The following is a 13,569-nucleotide window of genomic DNA, read 5'->3' on the forward strand; positions in this document are numbered from 1 at the left end:
TTGTGTTCTGGAGCCAGAACTGAGCTGAGCACGAAGCTCAGGTTGTCTGGACACAGCGAGGTGAGGCCTGATCCGTATTTTCAAAATAGGTTTTAATCATAAGCTTTATATACAAATTGTTGTACAATTATTTTAATAAAGGGAAATAGTGAAAAGTACAAAACACAAATCTTGTTCCTTCCCCTGTGAAGTAGCAAAGGTTTGTTCATAGCCCCAGATGAGTGACACACGAACAGGCAGTCTGTGAGATGTGCTCCAGTACAAATCAGGCCGAGTTACCACTGCCCAGATCACTTCCGTGGAAGAATTAATGGAACGAACATCAAGGGACCAGAACCATCTAGTAAACTTGGGCACTCATAAAAACATGGTATAGATTATGCTAAAAAGAGTTTAGCAGTAGTGTAGCTCAGTCTCTCCCACCCCAATTAGGCATCGATAAGAGACAAATTCTAAAGCACGAGGTGTTCTGAGCATTAATCAACTGTGTACATATTGCACTAAGTAAGCTCCGAGTACTTGAGTTGCGTTGCGAGCACGTGTAGGGTTAGTTGCGCCTGTGCGTGCTCGGCGAGCAGGTGCTGCTGCCCCTAGCAGACTGTCCAGCCCGCGTGGCGTTACTGGTCCCGAGATTCGTAGAGAAGCTTGGCAGCCTGCAAGGTGACCAGAGATAAATGCGTGTGCCTGGCTGAAGCCAGTGGGGGCGCCCCGGCTAGGCAGGCGGCGGGCCTCCCTCTGGGAAAGGTGGGCAGTGCTCTGAGCAGAAGGGCCGGGCCCACGGTACCTTGTGCATGGCCACCAGCCATGCTGTCGCCTGCCTTCTGCTGCCGTTTGCGTCCTCCCCGGCCGTCAGCTTCAGCTGCGTCACGCCCTCCACCCCTGGCGCCGTGTACTGCAGGGTCATGCCTGTGGCCCGCGCGTTGCCTCCTGGAGCGGGGAGACAAGGTAAGGATGCCCGAGGGGACGCTGAGCGCCCAGGGTGCCGCCGGCCCTGATGTGCTGGCTGGGGCACCTCCTCCCCAGCCCTGGTGCTGGCCTCGGACGGAGGCGGCCTGGTAGCAGGGCCTGGGCTAGGGGCTGCCCAGCGGATGAGCCCGAGCTCACAGGGCGGGACAAACACTCGGCACCACGTGGCCGAGAACCCAGGGAGAAGGCGCGGTGCCGTCGGGAGGGCTGCCCAGGCTGCACCCTGCCTGTCATGCTGGCCTCACCCCCACCCTACTCTGGAGAGCCAGGGTCAAAGCGGAGGGCACAAGTGCCACCAACACCCCATTCTAGTACACGAGCTCCCGAAAAGATGCCGTGTGGGGTCGGCCTGCTGGAACAACTGCCCGCCTTTGGGCTGTGACGCCATGGACGACGACGGGACCCCAGCACCTGCTCTGAGAACCAACGGCTGGAGGAACAGACGGCCCTTCTGTCACGACTGCAGCCAGAAAAGTGGCAAGGAGACCAAGCCTCACAGTGGAGTTTGCCTACAGCTGTTCTACTTTGTGACTTGGGAGGAAAACTCCGTTGTGAGCAGTTACCCAGCTCAGAAGATCCCTTCCATCAGACGCAGGCCGGCAGGGGAGCAGGTGCTGGGTGGGAGAGGCCCGGCCCACCGGGAGGTCGATCCGGCTGGAAGTGCCCCGCCACCCAAGGCCTGGGACGCCCTCCATGACCTTTCATAAGCCACGGTTTGACCCTGGGTGTCAAGTGGCTTGTCCCCGCCTGGGCTCCTTGCAGGAGTGCCCCCCGCCCCGGGCTCTGGGGCAGGCAGGCTGTGCTCTGCCCACCCCCCGCTCCCGTAAGTAGACTTTTACTGGCCCAGGCCACGTTTCCGTGGCTCCTATGACTGCTGTCGCATTTTGAGTCTGTGTGTCCGGCAGAGCTGCATGCAAGTACCTGGGCCTCGACAGAAAGTGCGCGACGCTGCTGTGGCCGCCGCCCCCGCCCCCTCGGGAACACATTTTTCTGGGCATTTAACGGTTCCGGAAGCCTGGGCAGAGCAGGACTCACTGTCCTCCCAGCACCGCCACAAGGGGGCGCGTGGCGCCACCAGCCCTCGGCCCCGCCCACACGCGGGAAGGACACGGAGGGATGCCCCGGCCTGGGTGGGGGGTGGCCCCCCGCTTCTCCGGACCATGACTTCCGCACCTTCGACTCACGGCGCGGCACAGGTGCCGCCACGCACAAGCCTGTGCTCGGGCATGGGGGGCAAACGCGGCGCCGGCCCGCTTCCCTCACCACCTGCAGGCCCAGGAGCGCAGAGAGGCTCCTACGAGAGAACACGGGAGCGAGCGCGCTGCGGAGGGACGGGAGCGCGCTGGGGAGGGCCGCCGCCCGCGCCCCCCTCGCGTGGCCCGCTCAGGCCCAGCGGATGCCCAGGGGACGTTAGGAAACAATGCGTAGGGCTCCCCTTGGGAGCGCAGAACTGAGCAGATGAGATAGATTGCTTCATTTATGCTTTGTCTGCCCGTCTTAGACCCAACTGTCCTTCAAATCAACCAAAAGAAGGGAATGTGTGTTTCCCAGAGAGCCTCGGCGTGGACCCCAGCACACAGCAGGGTCTGGAGGAGGCGCGGCCCGGCGCGGGGGCAGGGAGAGCGGCGGAGAGCGGGGAGCTGACCTTCAGAGACGGGCTGGCTCCCCGGGAGGCTGGTGTAAGTGTGCATGTCTTTTTCTACGTCAAGAAGGTAGGCAGGCAGGAGAGAAGAACAAGCAAGAGCCGATCAGAAAACAGAAAGCAAGACGGACTAAGTCACGTGGGTTTCTTCAGCACACTGCACCCAACACGGAACACCAACTCCACTTCCGTGGAAGGACAGCTGCTGAAGTGCGGAAGTTTAGGTGGAAAGATCCAGAATAGGCTAAGCGCTCCGCAAGCTCCAGGAGGAGGGTTGTCCCCGCAGACCCTGGGGGCCGTGGTGCTGGGCGGGCAACGCTCCAGGCATCGGGGAATCGGGCCGATGCCAGCTGCCGCCGGAGCCTTACCCCTGACCCGAGCCCGACAGTAACTGAAACGTACAGAAGAGCAGAGTCCCCGCTTGTTTTACACGTTAAGCCCCATTCGCCTGGTGAGCTCCTACAGCCACTCACTAAACACAAGCCCCTGCCGCGGCTGAGCAGGGCGGCCCACAGACCCCGAGAGTCACCCAGGCCGGTGCCACACGGCACTCACCTCCAGGAGGGAAGCCTTCTGTGAGCATCTGCACGGCGGCAATGCGCGTGACCTCGACCTCGTGGCGACTGTCCCCGTCCAGAAGCAGGTACCTGCAGCAAACAAAGGGTGTCCACACCGCGTCACTTCAGGCTCGGAGCGACAGAGCGAGCGTCAGTGCCGAGCAGCACCCGCTCTTACCTCTGGTTGCTGGAAAGACGACAGACCATCGTGTCTGACTTCTCCGAGTTTCCAAAAGTTACGAGGAAGGTGGCTCCTGGGGATGAAAACCAGACATGAGGCCCCGGCAGCTCCCTTCTCGCCTCCCCTTCCAGGCCAGCCCACCAGGGGACATGCACAGAGGACAAAAGGAAAGCAAGACAGGTGGCAGCTCTGTTCTGCGGTGCCCTCGGCTGAGGCGGAAAGGCCGTGACAGGGTTGGGGTTCAACAGTGGAAATAAAAGGCGCTGCCTGGGGCTCCCAGGGGCCTTACCTCCCAAGGGCCTGGATCACAGGGCGCCGACCCTCCCCCAGCGCTCGGGGGCCACTGGGCAGCACCACCCGCCCTGCTGCCAGGAGGGGGAGGGGGAGGGGGCCCGCAGGCCAGGGGGGCTAGGCTGCCAAGGCCCGGGGAAGGGGCAGCAGGCCCGGGGAAGGGGCAGCAGGCCCGGGGAGGGGGCAGCAGGCCCGGGGAAGGGGCAGCAGGCCCGGGGAAGGGGCAGCAGGCCCGGGGAGGGGGCAGCAGGCCCGGGGAAGGGGCAGCCGGCCCGGGGAGGGGGCAGCCGGCCCGGGGAGGGGGCAGCAGGCCCGGGGAGGGAGCTGCCCTCTCGCCACCACCATGTCCCAGGACGGCCGGGGCCGCACCTGGAGTCCCAACCAGCGGTCCCAAGCCTGCAGCAGGCGCCCCGCAGAGACAGAGGCCAGGCAGGGCGTCACAGCATCGCAGCCACCACACGACAGACACGAGGCCCCAGGTGCTCACCGCTCAGGAGTAGCTTGAGCTGCTTGTCGTAGAACTCGGCCTCCCGGTGGGACACCAGGGCGCACTCGGCGCACTGCCGCACGGGGTCCACGAAGCACATGCGCCGCAGCGCCACCTTCTGGCTGCAGCACTTGTCGCAGAAGCACTTCCCACAACGGCGACAGTGGTGCTGGAGACGCGGGGCAGGCAGTGAGTACCCCCGGAGACCCGCGCCACCGGCATCCACTACCAGATGCCTCGAGGGTCCCCATGGTTTCCCAGCGGCCGGACCCCCGCCTGCCGACCAGGCCGCCACTGCCCCCGAGGCTCCGCGACAGACAGCACCCACTCCCACCCCCCACTCCCCCTACCGCCCCACCGCAGCTCACCTTCCTGGTGAGAAAGTCAAACTTGGTGTCGCACTGCATGCACCTCGGGCACTAGGAGAGAAGGTGACAGGGCGTCAGGACCCGGCTGCCGAGGCCACGCGGTCAGCTCCTCGGGGAGCCCCGTCCTGTCGCCAGAACCCAGGATCGGCCGTGAGATGATGCGATGCCGCAGCAGAAAGTGATCTACACCGGGTCCCCGCGCGGAGAAGCGCAGCGGGTCTGCTGAGCTGGGGCAGCGTCCAGCCAGCAAGGGTGCTACGAGGGCCCAAACGCCCGGGGCTCAGCGGGGAGGCCGGGGACAGTGCTCCAAGGACAGGCCGAGGCCCAGGGCCGGAAACAGCCACATTATCACCAAACCAACCAACCACGCGGAGGCCCTCAGACCTGTCATCTGACACAGGACACAGGGTTTCTTCCCATCCTGGCACCAAGTGCGGAGAGACTGTCCCCGCGCCGCCAAGGCTCAGCATCCACGGTGGGAAAGCTGCTCCTGGACACATGTGCCACCTCACCCCAATGACACAGTGACAGTAAAGTGCCACCGTCAGGGAGCCAGACACCCTGACCACCACGCGACCCTAACCTGGCCAGTCCCCAGTCAGTCCTGGCCAACACGGCCTGACCCCAGTGTCCTGCCCTTCGTCCTCACTGCCTGGCTTCAATCTGGGCAGCCAGAACCCACTCGCCGCCCGGGCTTCATTCCCCATCCTCCCTGTTCTGCCAGCGCAGTGCTTGACCTTGACCCCTACTCTGCACCCCTCCCGCCCCCAGGCCTGCGCCTTCAGCCGTGTCTGTCGCTCTGAGGAAATACACAGCAGGTGCCAGGGCCCACCATGGGGCCGGGACCCTGAGGAAGCTCCTGGAAGGAGCCTGGCATCCACACGCAGTGTGCCCTTCTCCGTGGGAGGGCAGGCGTCCAGGCCGGCCCCCAGCCCCACCCAGCTCTACACGGCCACGGCCCCACCCTGGGCTGGTGTCTAAGCATTCTGAGATCCCGTAACGTTTCCTTATTTTCTCTTTGCTCTTACGCTGCATTCTGGGCTGGGACACAGGGCCTGGCCCACCTTGGCCCTCCAGAACCATCCACAGGGTCCCTGCCGGCGTCAGGCACGAACTGGCTAATCACAGCGCAGCTGCTTCCACCAGCCCCTGCCATTGCCTCTTGCTGTCAGTTCTGGAACGTTGCGTGTGTTTGGCCCTCGGGCCTCCACCCATGGCAGGGCATCTGTGTGCCACGCTCTCCTGTGACCTCACACATCTGCCAGCCACAGAATCCACTGGATGCAGGGAAAGCCGGCGGGACCACCAGCATCAGGCCAGGCTCCAGTGCGAGAGCTGCCTCCCGGGTCTATGCGTGTCCTGCACCCACGGCGGGGACGTGGAGCCCAGGGCTGCCCCACCCTCGCCGGGAGGCTCGCATCTAGGCAACTGAGAGACCAATTTCTAAACTAAGACCACAGCAGAATTTAAAATTTGCTCCCGGGGCTTCCCTGGTGGCGCAGTGGTTAAGAATCTGCCTGCCAATGCAGGGGACGCGGGTTCAATCCCTGGTCTGGGAAGATCCCACAGGCTGCGGAGCAACTAAGCCCGTGAGCCACAACTACTGAGCCTGCGTTCTAGAGCCCGTGAGCCACAACTACTGAGCCCACATGCCACAACTACTGAGCCTGCACTCTAGAGCCCCCGAGCCACAACTACTGAGCTCACGTGCCACAACCACTGAGCCCATGTGCCACAACTACTGAGTCTGAGCTCTAGAGCCCGTGAGCCACAACTACTGAGCCCACACGCCACAACTACTGAGCTTGTGAGCCACAACTACTGAGCCTGTGCTCTAGAGCCCACGAGCCACAACTACTGAGGCTGCATGCCACAACTACTGAAGCCTGTGCGCCTAGAGCCCATGCTCTGCAACAAGAGAAGCCACCATAATGAGAAGCCTGCGCACCGCAACGAAGAGCAGCCCCTGCTCACCACAGCTAGAGAAAGCCCGTGTGCAGCAACGAAGACCCAATGCAGCCAAAAATAAATAAATTTTTTAAATAAATAAATAAATAAAATTTGCTCCCTTAAAAACATTAGTGATCTAGAAGTTTTGTATTAATCTAAATAACCAACGAGGTTATTCAGAAAATGTACAGGCTTTTAAATAAGGTAAGTTTCCTGTGGATTATATAAAAGAAGCTTTTAAAGTTATCAAGAGAACAATTTGATATGAAAAGAAAATTAAATAAGGAAATAAAGCAACTGGTGAAGATATGAGAGTAAAATTACCACCAAAGAACTCACACCTTGTCTGATAAACCAGCTGCATCGAAAGGAAACAAAAAGCCCAGGCCGAGGCCCAGCACCAGGCCCCGTGCACCTGACCTGGACCCAGAGGCTCTGGGGTTCCGGGAAACCGCTGTTTGGGGAGACGGAGTCCAGAAACCAGGTGTGAGCAACCCACCTGCACCATGTGTGACAAAAGGTGCCTGGGTTCCAGCCTCTCAGACTACATCGCACCCAGGCCTGTGTGTCACCGCGGCGCCGCTAGGGTGGGCTGGGGCTGGCGTCACAGACAGGCACACTTGCAAGGGAGAACCGGGACCCGCAGGAGCTCAGTGAGGGCCCTGCGTGCGAGGTGCAGGTTAAGGCACAGACACACACAGCACACGCACACAGGCACAGAGACACAGACACACACGCAGATGCTGCCTGATCCCCCCCAGGCTGCCCCAGGCCGCTCCCCACCTGCCAGGACGGGCGGTAGGACCAGCAGGGCCGTCCTCGTCCTCGAGTGAAACAGTGTCAACGGTGGAGCCTCCAGCCCACCTCCGGGGCCCCTGCGCTCACCCCCAGGACCCCCGCCCCACAGTTGGGAGGAAGCCGGTGGTAAGGGTGGCCTCCACAGGGTCCCCTGGGCGCCCACGAGAGGACGGGGGAGCTGGGGGGCGTCACAGACAGCCACTAGTGCAACACCCGACCCCGAGCGTGCTCCTGGCTGCAGCCCCAGGGTCAGAGCCCAGCGGCCTCAACCCCTCGCTGAGCCAGGAGAGCAACAGCTGACTCGTGCCCACCCTGCCGACGCAGGAGAGTTCAGATGAGGCTGGGGGTGTGCTTTCTGGTGGGAAAGTGAGGAGATTACGAGCAATCAAAGGAGAAACCAGAAAGGGCCACAGGAAGCCGGGCCCAGATGGCAGACTTCAGGGCAGAAGGGGCCTTCGGGGATCGTGGGGTCCACCCCAGCACGCGGCCGAGGGCAGAGGCTGGGCCACAGGGCTGCTTGGAGACCTGCGGTCTCTGCCGACCTGCTGTCCGACTCCAGCACAGGGAGCCCTGGGGGTGCCCAGGGCAGCGCATCAGGACGGCCAACAGGGCATCTCCCCTCAAAGTAGAAGAGTCGGAAGAGAGAGTTTGGAGAGTTTAAAGGAGTGTTTAAAAAGAAGTTACTATAAAAAGGACAGAATCTGGGGACAGATGCCCACCCTCCCTCTGAGGCTGGAGCGGCAAAGGGCAGTCACGCCTCCTCCCACGCTGTCCTTGGCGGCGCTGGGAGAGACACCTGCCCAGCTGCGCCTGGCTCGCACGCTAGACCGTTTCTCAGGCTACTAGGGGACTTCCCTGGTGGTCCAGTGGGTAAGATCCTGGGCTCCCAGCGCAGGCGGCCCAGGTTCGATCCCTGGTCGGGGAACTAGATCCCACGTGCATGCCGCAACTCAGACCCGGCACAGCCGAAACAAACAAGCGAATAAATAAATAAATATTTTTTTTAAAAAAGCTTCCTCCTCCTAGAGCCCGTGCTCCGCAACAAGAGAAGCCACCGCAATGAGAAGCCTGCACACAGCAACGAAGACCCAACACAGCCAAAAATAAATTAATTAATTAGATAAATTAAAAAGAAAAAGGCATCCTCAAAAATATATCATAAAAATAAGTTACAAAAAAATAAAATAAGTTACAAATTACATGTATTACTGTATCTTTGTTGAAAAACAACCGTTTTTAAAGAGTAAAAGCATAACTCCTACAAATATAAAATGAACCCATGTCAAAGATTTAACTCATGGACTCCCCTGGTGGCGCAGTGGTTAAGAATCCGCCTGCCAATGCAGGGGACACAGGTTCGAGCCCTGGTCCAGGAAGATCCCACATGCCACGGAGCAACTGGGCCCGTGCGCCACAAGTACTGAGCCCTCGTGCCACAAGTACTGAAGCCCGTGCGCCTAGAGCCCGCACACTGCAACAAGAGAAGCCGCTGCAATGAGAAGCCCGCGCACCGCAACAAAGAGTAGCCCCCGCTCACCGCGACTAGAGAAAGCCCGCGTGCAGCAATGAAGACCCAACGCAAACAAAAATAAATTAATTAATTAAAATAAATTTTAAAAAAAAGATTTAACTCATTAACTAATGAGGGAACCAATAAAATGTTAGAAACCAGCTCACGGGATGAAGAGCAGACACACAGCAGCCCGGGGACTGAGATGAATTTGACAACAGATGCTTTCACGGGGGTGGGTGGGGCGCCTGAGGGAAGGAGGGGAGGGACAGAACACCTCCGAGGACAAAGCCCAGAGCCATCAAACAGGGAACAGCAGGTGCAGACACCACATCCCAGGAAGGAGAGGCGGCCACTGCCCGTGTCCTGCAGGACGGCCAGGAACCCGCCTTCTCCCGACACTGGCAGCAGCGCCCCGCCGGCCCGAGGGGCCGTGGGCAGCTCTCCTGGCTCCTCACCACGGGGGACCCCCGCCTGGGATCCCGGAGGCCAGGAGACCAGAGACCGGGGACGCCGCCCACAATGCTCTGGGAACACGTCCTGCAAAGGGCCCCTCCCCACCTGCCCTAGAGAAGACTAACAGACACCCCTGTCCACCCACCACAAGCCACACGCGGACTGCTGATGGGACGGGCTGACTCGTCCATCGGAACAAAGTGCCCACGAGCTTGACTTGATAAAACCTTCATTAATCTCTCCTTCCTTCAGGGACTTGAACTCTAACCCACCCCGCAGCCTGAGACAGGCTGTCCTGGGGTGGTGCAGCCCCTGATCCACTGTCAGATCACACCACCTGCCCCTCCCCACCCCGTTCCCTTCTAGCCTGGGCTGCCCCTCCCATGGAGCAACCCCTGCCACCTGCCCTTGGAGAGCTCGCAGGGCCCTGGGCCAGACCTCCCCCCACAGTGACCCTGTGGGACACAAATCTCTCCTCACCTTGTTTTTGTTTGACACACTTGTGCTCTCTCCTCCCCGGTTCTGCACCTGCAGAGCACCTGACATCAGTGACAGTGCAGAGCCATCGTCATCACCGGCTGTACCCAGCGCCCAGGACAGGAAGAAAGGGGCTACAAAACTGCCCGGATTCCAACGATAAAATGCAGTATTTGGGGCTACTTGTAGCAAGTCCTTACGGCTGTGTGCCCAGACGGCCCACCCCTAAGCCCACTCTCCTGGTCATGGAACACTCGGACGGCAGTCACACGAGGCCCAAGCTGTTCCCAGGCCTCCTCCCCGCCCCGCCACTGCCTCCCCACCTCACAAGCTCCCAGGGAGCATAGAGACACCAGGAAAGTGAGTCTCAGTTATTTCTGGGGCAGGAACCCCTCTGAGAAGCTGAGAGCTACAGACGTACCCACATCCCCATGTTTTCCAACATCTGTAAGGGATGCCCCTGTGGGCCCCAGCTACCAAGCTGGCACAGGGTCAGGCACTGAGTAAACAGTTGATGGGGCTTCCCTGGTGGTGCAGTGGTTAAGAATCTGCCTGCCAATGCAGGGGACACGGGTTCGAGCCCTGGTCTGGGAAGATCCCACATGCTGTGGAGCAGCTAAGCCCGTGCGCCACAACTACTGAGCCTGTGCTCTAGAGCCTGCGAGCCACAACTACTGAGCCCGCGAGCCACAACTACTGAGCCCGCGAGCCACAATGACTGAGCCTGCGTGCCACAACTACTGAGCCCACGCGCCTAGGGTCCGCGCACAGCAACGAAGACCCAATGCAGCCAAAAATTAATTAATTAATCAATTAAAAAGAAAAAGAATCCCACTTTGATAATGGCAACACAACGAGAAGACCACATGTAAATAAACTTAAAAAAAAAAAAAAAAAAAAAGGTGATAGATGGGCAACAGGCTGGCCGCTGATGGACCCAGAAGAAGACAGCTGGGACGAAGAACGCAGGACGGCTGCACACAACCGTGACGCTCATCCACCCACAGCTGAGTGCGGGGGCAGGCGAAGCTGAGGACGGCATGGCGCCCCCTGCCATGCTCCACCTATGCCCCGCCACCGCCCGTCCCAAACTACAAGTAAACCTACTTCTCAGCACTGGTATCTCCACGCTTGAGTCCCCTCCCCACACACCAGGGTCGTGGGTCCCAGAAGCACTGGACAGGCCGAGTGCCGCCAAGCCGAGCGAGCAGCAGGGCAAGCCCCCGGCCCCCCACGCCCGCGCCAAGAGCCACCGCAACCAAGGCCAGACTTCATCCCGACTCTCCCAGCCCGAACTGCCCCACTCCAAGTTTCTTTTCCTCCGGACACTTCCTTTGGTCACTTCTGGACTCTAGGACGTTCCCCAGTACATTTCAACACGCACTTCCTCAAACTCAGAGGAGAAACTGTCCACGGTCACTTGGAGACTTCCTCCCCACTCTGAGCTCCCTCCGCCTCTAGGGCCTTCTTTGGCTGCTCAGATGGCAAACTGGGGGCGTGTTTCTGGAAGGCACCCTGCCATCCTTCCAACATGAGAACAAAACTTCTGTTACAGGAGGGAGTGCCACGCTGATCCAAGCACGCCCACCCAACCTGATCACTTTCCCGAGAGCCCCCAGACAGGCGGGCAGGGCTCCAGACACACCTCAACACCAGACCCGCAAAGAAGGACAACACATGCAGTACAACCTGCAAAACAATCATTTCAGGAAAGAGCAAAGGGCCCTGAAGAGGGCTGGCAGAGGGGACCCAGAGGTTAACTGAAGAGCAGCTTGCGGGCTGCAGGGGAAAACTGCACATCGTCCAGAGGGGTGTTCTCCCGCACATATGGTCCCTAAGTGGACATATCCACTGCTGTGACATTTCATGGGGGATCAATCAGGGGAAAAAATGTCTAAAGAGGGTCCTCGGCGGACAACAGTGGAAAAAGACTGACACTCTGACCTGGCCTCGAGGACACGCTTGGTGCCCACTCAGTGAAGTGGAGATGTTGCAGACACAGTATGTCCCTGTCCCAGCTCCCCTCCCCCGCCATGGAATAGACCAACTCGCCTCTAGCTCCTGCCCTCACCTGCCTCCTTCCAGGTCAGGCTGTGCGGTTCTGACTTCTCTTCGAACCTTGATAACACCTGTCCGGCTCCCTCACTGATGCAGTTAAAAGAGCTCCGGAACATACATTCACTTAGGAGAACGAGAGTCGTGATATTACCTTTTTTCTCTTTAATCATTTTTTAACAGCACTAACCAAGGAGACCACGCGAGAAAAGGTATGTTCTGTGATTTCAAAGACTGCAAACGCCAGGAGGAAAAATGCAAAAGAGAAAGAGCACAGACAGGGCGAGCAGAAAGCCAAGAGGAAGAGAGGACGTGGCCTGGGCCAGCTCAGTGACCCGCCTGCGCACCAACATCTCACCCTCTCTGTGCACTGGCCTGCAGGAACTCGGTGACCAGGAGACCAGAGAAAAGGGCAGCCCTGGCAGGACGGCGCTGAGACCTCCCCACGGCTGGCCCAACCGCCCCTCCGAGCTCTGGGCGCTTCACTGCCAGTGCCCTGAAAACACCTGATCGCATCCCCCCCTTCGCCCCCCTGCAGAAAACGTGCCGCCTGCCAACCGTGATTCTAGGGGGAGGAAGGAAAAGTGGTCAATCGGAATGCTGGAAAGAGATGCAACTTAAAGCATTTTCAAAAATCGTGCTACTTTTATGTCTCTGGGACGTCTGTGATTTACAGGAATGCGAGAAGTTTTTCCGCCTGGTTTAGCATAGCTGAGAATAACCGGCTTATGGGATCCAGTCCAAACCCTGTGGCACAGCACAAAAGGGCCTTCAGAGGTTCCGCCCTCACCCCGCCCACGGGAGAGCTCACGCCCCGCCGCGCCCCTCACCTCTGGGAGCAGGTGCAGCTCCCCAGGCAGGACGCCCTCCAGATGCCCCACCTGGACGCGCGTACTCACTCCCAAGACTCCCTCAGACACCACCGCCGGGCAGTCCACACAGCGAGAGTCCCCTACACAGAGCGCTGATTATAAATAAACAAACACGGGCCTCCTCTCCTCCCTCGCGGGAGGGGGTCGCAACTGTCTCAAAGGTTCCAGCCCAGCAGCTCGACCAATGGATGTGGCGGAATCCACAGATGACCTCGCAGCTGGGCAAAGCCCGGGTCGTATCAGGAAGGGAGATCTGTGAAGGGTCACAGAAACCTCGGGGGGCAGTTTCTGAAGAGCGGGGGAGACTGGGCGCCCCGCGAAAAGAAACCAGGCCAGGCAGAGTACCCGTGGCCCGGGAGGGGTGGAGCCCGGGAGCTCCGCTAGGGCGCGGGGCAGGGGTCCCGAGGGCAGCCGGGTTTGGGGGTGGGGAGGACAGAAGGGCCGCCCGGAGGAGGCAGTTCCGAGGCCGGGGTGCGCGGGGAGCGGAGGGCGGGTCGGGCTGCGGAGGGGCGTCGGGGAGGCAGGGCGGGTTCGGGGAGCCGACGCGGGGCGCGGACGCGGGGAGGGTTGGGGGCACGGGGAGGGGACAGGGGGCGCGGACCCAGTCCCGGGGCTGACGGGCGTCCGCGACCTACCTCCTTGTCCGGGACCCACTGCGGCTCCTCCAGGCCGAACGGGCTGCCGAAGGCGCGGTGCTCGGGCACCATGCGCAGGCCGCTGGGGGAGCGAACCAGCTTCTTGGCGTCGTGGCGCGCGGTCACCTCGGAGGACATGACGCCGCCCCAGCGCTCGCCCGCCGCCCGCAACCGGGCCCTAGCCCCCCGGGAGCCCTGCCCCGCCCCGCCCCGCCCCACCAACGCGACTGACAGCGCCCGCGCCCAATCCCCACGCCAAGCACGGAGCTCGAACCAATCGCCGCCAGGTGTCCGCCCCGTCGCTGCGCTCTCCGATTGGCGCAA

General features: G+C 60.5%; 1 protein-coding gene across 2 annotated transcripts; it reads right to left on the reverse strand.

Annotated features, from left to right (window-relative positions):
• Positions 1-71: 71 nt before the first annotated feature.
• Positions 72-13,435, reverse strand: ZFYVE21 (zinc finger FYVE-type containing 21). Of its 2 annotated transcripts, XM_068539738.1 has the most exons (8): positions 13,246-13,435; positions 4,493-4,543; positions 4,125-4,293; positions 3,344-3,419; positions 3,164-3,255; positions 2,612-2,665; positions 785-927; positions 72-653 (listed from the first exon to the last, which is right to left on the reverse strand). In XM_068539738.1, the coding sequence occupies exons 1-8, from the start codon at positions 13,381-13,383 to the stop codon at positions 618-620; spliced, it is 759 nt and encodes a 252-aa protein (XP_068395839.1). In that variant the 5' UTR covers positions 13,384-13,435; the 3' UTR covers positions 72-617. The 2 variants fall into 2 exon arrangements, with proteins under 2 accessions (XP_068395839.1, XP_068395849.1); XM_068539748.1 differs by lacking the exon at positions 2,612-2,665.
• Between the last annotated feature and the right edge of the window lie 134 nt (positions 13,436-13,569).

The sequence above is a fragment of the Eschrichtius robustus genome, chromosome 1 (genome assembly GCF_028021215.1).
Source record: "Eschrichtius robustus isolate mEscRob2 chromosome 1, mEscRob2.pri, whole genome shotgun sequence".
Taxonomy (NCBI): Eukaryota; Metazoa; Chordata; class Mammalia; order Artiodactyla; family Eschrichtiidae; genus Eschrichtius; species Eschrichtius robustus.